The 8,041-nt window shown below is 40.5% G+C and overlaps 1 protein-coding gene across 4 annotated transcripts in view; it reads left to right on the forward strand.

The window, feature by feature from the left end:
- Positions 1–3,644, forward strand: part of FTCDNL1 (formiminotransferase cyclodeaminase N-terminal like) — an 86,254-nt gene extending 82,610 nt beyond the window's left edge. For all 4 annotated transcript variants that reach the window (XM_077448430.1, XM_077448433.1, XM_077448432.1 and 1 more), the window contains one exon: positions 2,672–3,644. In XM_077448430.1, the coding sequence (XP_077304556.1) occupies positions 2,672–3,111 (440 nt within the window). In that variant the 3' untranslated portion in view covers positions 3,112–3,644. The remainder of the gene's footprint in view (positions 1–2,671) is intronic.
- The last annotated feature ends 4,397 nt before the right edge of the window (positions 3,645–8,041 follow it).

The following is an 8,041-nucleotide window of genomic DNA, read 5'->3' on the forward strand; positions in this document are numbered from 1 at the left end:
TGGTAGGTTTGTAGTTGTGCCATACTCTTTCCATTTTCGGATGATGGATTGAACAGTGCTCCATGAGATGTTCAAAGCTTGGGATATTTTTTATAACCTAACTCTGCTTTAAACTTCTCCACAACTTTATCCCTGACCTGTCTGGTGTGTTACTTGGCCTTCATAATGCTGTTTGTTCACTAAGATTCTTTAAAGCTGGCCATACATTATATAGTTTTCTTATTCAATTTCCTTTAGATTTACCTTCAACTATGTAGTGCAAGGGCCTGCCTGATCACATATAAATTGAAAGTGTTTAGGTTTGACCTCATATTATATGGTTTTGGTAAATCTAAAGAAAAATTGTATAATGTTTGGCCAGCCTAACAAACCTCTGAGGGCTTCACAGAACTGCTGTATTTATGCTGAGAATAAATTACACACGTGGACTTATTAGGTGACTTCTGAAGGCAATTGGTTTAACTAGACTTTAGTTAGGGGTATCAGAGTAAAGGGGGCTGAATACAGATACACGCCACACTTTTCAGATATTTATTTGTAAAAAAAATTGAAAACCATTTATCATTTTCTTTCCACAATTATTTTCCACTTTGTGTTGGTCTATCACATAAAATCCCAATAAAATACATATACGTTTTTGTTTGTAACATGACACAATTTCAAAAATTTAAGAGGTTTGAATACTTTTTCAAAGCACTATAAATAACCACTTAATCTATAATTAATCTGCAACATTGCAGTCTCATCATTCCTATGATACTGTGCTGTCAAGAGCACTATCTTAGTTGTTACGCTGCTAACACCAAGCTGTGGGTGTCCACGGAGCGCTTTTTGTGTGGGGCAGACCTCACAGTTGCACCGTGGATCCCTCGAATACACAGACACCTTGGCACTGAAACCTCTTCCCTTACTTCCTCCACCCTGGCTATATGGGACAACCTTCACAGACAGTGCTCCTGGTCTTACAACTCCCCTTTAATGCCCCTTCTTCACCATCAGTACTTTCTACCGGGTCTGCTAGACCCAGGCTTCCGTGCCTGGTCCTCGGATGGGCACCTGATGATACACCAGGTCCTCCGGAGCTCTACCATTAAGTCTTTGTCGGATATACTCGGTGCTAAACCAGCTACATTCCTTGACAGGTGGTGATATGCTCAGTTACGGTGCTTCCTGAGGGCCTTGCCCCAACCACTGAGAGGTTCCGAGACTTTGAATGAAATTGAGGTAGTGTTCTACCCCAAAGACCCCCCCCTACGCTGCATTTCATTGTTCTATAAGGCCCTCATCAGACTCCTTCACAACTCATTCCCGCCCTATCTGGCCAAATGGGAGGATGATTTAAATACCAGCCTCACAGACCTACAAAAAAGGAAGGTACTACAACTATGTCATGTCTCATCCATTGCTACTCAAATTGCCGAAGTTAATTATAAATTGCTCACCAGATGGCACTACACCCCTGTGAAATTACACGAGATGTTCCCTGAAAATTCCCCGTTGTGCTGGAGGAACTGTGGATTTAGGGCCACTCATGCACACATCTGGTGGTCATGCCCCCTTATTCAGCAGTTTTGGTCTAACGTCATCCAGATTACACAACGTATCACTGGCATCCTCCTCCCTAATGATCCCTGGACCATTCTCTTCCATGCTACTACAGATCCGGTGGGCCGGTACAAACGCTCCATCATCCCCCACTTGCTGAACGCAGCTAAGGCACTTATTCCTGCCCACTGGGGTCAACCCAAGATCCCGTCACTGAAAACCTGGATGCATAAAATAGCGGCAGTTTACCTCATGGAGGACTTTACTCATACTAATAAGAATACCTCTCAAAAAACCCTCTTGACTTGGTCTTGTTGGAGGGAATTTACCTCAACTACATTCTACAAAGATATCTTAACGCAACCCCACTGAGCCGTGTATGCTGAATGTTATCACGCAGGCCACCGCTCCCCCATCCTTCCCTTCCCCTCCCTGACTCTTTTCTGTTCTTCCCGCCCCCCCTTTCTTTACACTCTCTTGCCTTTATCTGTTCTTTAATTACACTTCTCAGTTTCTATGATAGACAGCATGATGCCCGGTCCTTTTATAGGTGCTGCGCACCTTGTTCATAACCTCCAGAATGTTTGTTCCTTTGGCACTTCCGTTATTATTTTTTTACTGTATTGATTCCAAGCTGCTCTAGTGCTAATTGATCATCCTGCCCCCTGGTTTGTGGGATTGGGCGTTGTATGTATGTTTGTTTGTGAATTCTACAGTAAATGTTTGTTGTTTATCTCCAATAAACATTTATTAAACTATCTTAGTTGTTATAATTTATCCTATATAGAGCCAGGGTGGTCATTATTATGGTTGGAGATGGGGTAAGTATCCCTAACTCTGCACTGTGGTTCCCAGGACTAAAAGCCACAAAGCTGTGCAGTATGTGACGGGTCCATCTATCAGTCAGATATTTGCAACCATATGTAACCAAGATACACAGAGTTTGCGTGGCTGTATCTTAAAATATTTGGGAATATGGAAATATTTCAGAAGTAATGTATATGCATATTTTTAATGCAATCTTAAATAATGTTGCATCCTTTTATTTATTTTAATTAATACATCAACTTCTTAAATAGAATGTATTTTTTTCTCACATTTTTTCTCACTGTGTTTATTGTTCCAGGTGTTGGTGCCAGCCCATATGTGATGAACTGCAATGTCACCCTTGACACACAAGACCTGGCTTTAGGTAGAACTATAGCAGCTGCCATCCGTGGTCGGTCTGGAGGACTTAAGGGAGTGCAAGCAATGGCTTTCCCAAACAGTGGTCGGGTAGAAATAGCCTGTAATGTGGAGAGTTTCAGAGACACCGAGGAGACTACTTCTTCATCAGAAGCTAATAAATATACATTTCATCATATTTGTGGAGAAAAGTTTGCACACATATCTCCTCAGTATATAGAGGCTCAGATTGGACAATTAGCTTCACAACATGGCACCATCACAACAGGAACTGCCCTTGTTGGTTTCACTCCATTAGAGTGCAAATCCACAGCTGAGTATGCAATATCGCATGGAATAGGAGAGATTTGGAAGAGGAGACAAGCTGGTGTTTTTATGTGAAAAACCCGAATTTCCCCAGTTATAATAAATATGTAATACATTCAAAGGAAACAGTAGCAATGTTGTTTCAACCAACTCTAGAAATAAATATCTTGAAATCTGATTGCCCACTATAGGTATGCTGCTTTGCATTAGTCTTTGTAAGGAAGGCCTGTTGTGTTATAACTTGTTTACCAGTGTCTTGGCAGGATAAGCTTAACCTAAGGGTAAAACAAATCTTAATGCCTAAACACAATTTTGCAACTTTGACATGTGTTAGTAAAACCGTACATTCAATCACTACTTTGTGAATCCAGATGAATTTTATATCTTGTTTTTTTCAGGACAAATTGGGATATCATTTGGTCGTAAATGGTTATGAATCTCCTGATTTATTTTTATTTTATTATTATCAAAGGTAAACGGGTCCAAAATAGTAAACAAAAATATATTTTTTTTAAATGTAGCTGTATATTTCTTGTTACTACCATGACCTACCACCAAAACACAACCTAAAATAAACTCTCCTGCACCTGATGATCACAGCGATACCACATATGTGTATGTTATTTGTTTTTTTGTACCCGTAGTACACCCCAAAAACAATAGTGCGCATTTTGCTTCTTTTTTTTTTTGTCCTACCTAAAACACACTGATGCTAAGAGGTTGATTTACTAAAGGCAAACACACTGACACTGATTGCATACATTTTACCAATGTAAAAAAAAAAAAAAAAAAAAAAAAAAAATCCTGCCCAAAATATACTGACCCTGACCTTTGACCCAAACGCTAACCCTGGCACTAACCTAGATTAACCTCCATTTACATGAGAGAGGAACACAGGGGGCAGGCTTCACAGTGACTGATCAATGTGGCAGCCAATCATAGGCTACCACAGCAATCACGTGACCCAGGATCAGGAATTCCGAGTCCCAATCATTAGTTCAGGGCCCCGGGGCTCTTAGTGAGATCCCAGGATCTGTGTTTGGAGTGTGCTGTGCGGTACACTCCCAGCAGAAAGGGAGATATGCATACAGTGGCTAAAATAAGTATTGAACACGTCACCATTTTTCTAGGTAAATATATTTCTAAAGGTGCTATTAACATGAAATTTTCACCACTTGTCGGTAACAAACCATGCAAACCATACATACAAAGAAACCAAAACAAATACGTTCAGAAATGTAGTTATGTGTCATAAAATGTAATGACACAAGGGAAAAGTATTGGAAATGTATTTAATACTTTGTACAAAATCCTTTGTTGGTATAATGACAGCTTCAAGATGCCTCCTGTATGGAGAAACTAGTTGCATGTATTGCTCAGGTATGAATTTGGCCCATTCTTTCACACAGTCTTCAAATCTTGAAGGTTACATGGGCCTCTTCTATTTACTCTGATCTTTAGTTTTTTTCCATAGATTTTCTATTGTATTCATGTCAGGTAATTGGCTGGGCCATTCTAATAGCTTTATTTTCTTTCAAACAAATTAAGAGTTTCCTTGGCTTTGTCTTTGGGATCATCGTCTTGCTAAAAAAGTCCACCCTCAATGTCAATAGCACCTTTTAGAAATATAATTACAGAGACAAATGGTGAATTGTTCAATACTTCTTTTACCCATGGAAAAAAGCCCGGTGCAGCAGGGCCACATATATGTGTTACGTCGGTGGGAAGGGGTTACCGCATAACTAAAGGCAAAATGTTTTTTTTTGTTTTGCACAGAGTGGGGATGGATTAGAACCCCTATAATTTTTTATTGCTGTCTGTGCTGTCTGTTCACCCTCTCTGTTTGTCCTGTTTACCATTATAATTGGAAGTGAAAGAGAAAGGAAAATAAAATTCCACATTTTGGGCTGTCCCCAAAAAAGTCATAGAAGGGAAAATCTTCCAATGGGAACACTAATTCTGGTGACCTGGGGGTCCCAAGGGATTCCCTTACATCACAGGGATTTTCTCTCACTTCCTGTTTTGGCTATGGGACATGAAGTGAAGGGAAATTTCCCCAATGGGACACACATAGCAAAAAATTATCTGAGATAGGGTTATAAGCCACCCTTACTTTATCCAAAATGGAAAATCAAAGTTTTGCATATAGTTCTACTTTAAACCTCAGACATGAAATATAACAAAGCATATCCCTCTATAGCGAGTACTTGTCTCAATTAAGAGCACGTGTCATTTCTGCCTGCTGCTTTGTTCCTCTGCTATTATCATGAATCACTTCTGACAAGTTTTCCTTACACCAATTAAAAAAAAAGCTTCCTGTGTGCTGTGTGAAGGAGCTCCCTGAGCCCTGAAGAGTGTTACTTCAACTCTCTGCCCTTTTTTTCTGAACACTCAGACAAGCTTTATACATTCCAAATTTGAATGGATGTAGAGAAGAGAAGACTGCAGATAGACAGGTACAACTTATGTAGGAGGATTTGTTTAATTTCTGTGTATCACCTGAGGCCAGTCACTTCATTGGGTATATGTACAGTAAGGGTTTACAACCACTTTAAGGCAAACATAAGCCTTGAAAAAAGAATCAGTAGACCACCTTTATGTTCCTAAAACAATATTTAATGCTGAACTCCAGGCAAACCTCAAAATACATTGTGATGCATAAGAAGTTTTATCTGTAAAAAGTGTGTGTATTTCTGTTCATCCAATCTGTAAAAATATACCAAGTCTAAGGCCTCCGTTTACATTTGTGTTGCTGTTTGAAGAGCGATCTGCATTGGATGGCTCTTTAGAGGGCATTTGACAAGTGCTATATTGCCTCCTCACCACCTGTTTTAACCCCCTAAGCCCTGCTCCAGTTTGACCCCTAAATCCCACACCTGTTGAATGGGTTGCGTTTGGTAGGTAGTACTGTGACAACAGGGATATGTATGGGGTTGGTAAAGCTGTGGCTTAGTCCCATGTTTTTAGTATACCAAACTATTGTAAACTGTAAACTAGGTCCTACCAGATAGCACAGCTAATCTGGCAACCTGACAGTTCTCTCCTGCAGTTAAAGTGGTATTCTGGGCTTAGACGCCGTACACACACAACTTTTGTTGTCTGATTTCCTTTAGGTTTACCAAAAACCATGATTGCATACAAATTAAAACTCTTAGGCCCCATTGACACCTGAGCGTTTTGTAGCTTGAAGCTTGAAGCTGCAAAACGCTAGAGGGGGAAAAAACAATTATTCTCTATGGAGAGGGTTCACATCTCCACTCCAAAACGCCCGAAGCTCAAACAAGTTCTGGAACCTTTTTTTTAGGCAGATTTGGGCGTTTTTCTGCTTTTACATTGGTGACCTTTTGCCCCATGCAAAATTGCTGTAAAATCGCACAATTTTCTGCCTGAAAACGCTATGCTCAGGTGTGAATGGGGCCTTAAGATCTGACCTCATATTATATGGTTTTGGTAAATCTGAAGACAAAAATCTACAGAAATTGTAATGGTGTGTATGAGGTCTAACACTAAATACTCCTAAAACTCCCCCTCCTCCTAACAGCTTTGCTTACTAACCTGAGTAAGAAAGATGTGTATACCCACCTATTCTCTGCCTGCTCCTGGCTGGTCATGTGATCTTCCCAGTGTCAGCCAGCAGTGGCTGCAGGGGAGAGGGGAGAGTGCTCCAACAATGGCTAGTAAAGTCTGGAGTAGTGACATCACCCATATTCTTCATTTATTGTCAGTGCTACCTCTCCTCTGCTGCGGCAGTACTGGCTGACCCAGGGGAGCAAGACCAGAGCAGCCTGAAAATGGGTAAGTATACTACTTTCTTACACAGGTTAGTAAGTATGCATTACTTTGGGTATACTTTTGAAAGTAGTTATAGTTATCCCAGAATTCCACAGGTAAGAAATACAGGTAAGTCACTTCTCAGTTTCAGCTTGTAAATGAACAGTGAAAAAGCAGGAACAGCACAGTGATAAATAGTCCCTTTGCACACAGGAAAGTAGTCCGCGTTCTTGTGCGATTCAGTGCGATGCAATTTTCAGCCTATTTATTTGAATGGGCTAAAATTGCACTGGATTGCACCAAAAGTATTACATGTACTGCTTTTAAAAATGCACTGCAACCGGATCACATAGTACTGCAGTACCAAACAATCTGGTGCAGGCAAACGCACTGTGTTCGCGATCTTCACCTGGGGTGTCGTAAAAACTACAATAGAGGACAGGTTCTGTGTACATGTGCCCAGATCCAAAATGTTTTTAAACTCAACAAAATTGTGGGCAGCAAAGAACCTTTTAAGGGCACATGCATGAAGGATGTGGTAATTTAATATTCATACCTAAAAAAAATATACATATCACACGTCTGTGTACTACACTCAGGATCATGGATATGTAAAAGCTGGATGTGATACACAGACATGGTCATATGTATGTTTTTTTTATCTGTATAAAATAAATGGATTTTTAACAGTATGAATACTGTATTACCATATCCTTCATGCATTTGCCCTAAAAAAGTCCTTTGCTACACATGTTTTTGTTGAGTTTTATCTGGGGTGTTGTTAGTCTGTTGACACCCACAGCAGATCGTACACCCATTGTGTTTGCAACACGGGTTTCCCGCACCACGTTTCGGTGTGAACAAGCCCTCAGAATGTTATTTGACAGCTCAGTTGCACTGCAACACAACTGATTAGCTCCTAGTGCTGCCCTGTCCCAATCCCTGCTCTCTCTTAAGGCCCGTACACACGATCGGACATTTTGACAACAAACATGCAAATTAGCTGTTTTGGAGCAACATCCGACCGTGTGTACGCTCCATCGGACAAACTTTTTGGTTTTCATCGAACTTTTGTTGGGTGTGCGAACGGACAAACTTTTTGACAGCATAAGTCCGATGGAGCAAAGTCCGATCGTGTGTACACAAAACCATCGGACTTTTGTACAAAGTACAAACACGCATGCTCAGAACCAATGCAAAAGATCAGACAACAATACAGAAGTTGACCAAAGGT

This window comes from Lithobates pipiens, unplaced genomic scaffold, assembly GCF_037356315.1.
Source record: "Lithobates pipiens isolate NorthernLeopardFrog02 unplaced genomic scaffold, aLitPip1_a1.2 Scaffold_22, whole genome shotgun sequence".
NCBI classification, from domain to species: Eukaryota; Metazoa; Chordata; class Amphibia; order Anura; family Ranidae; genus Lithobates; species Lithobates pipiens.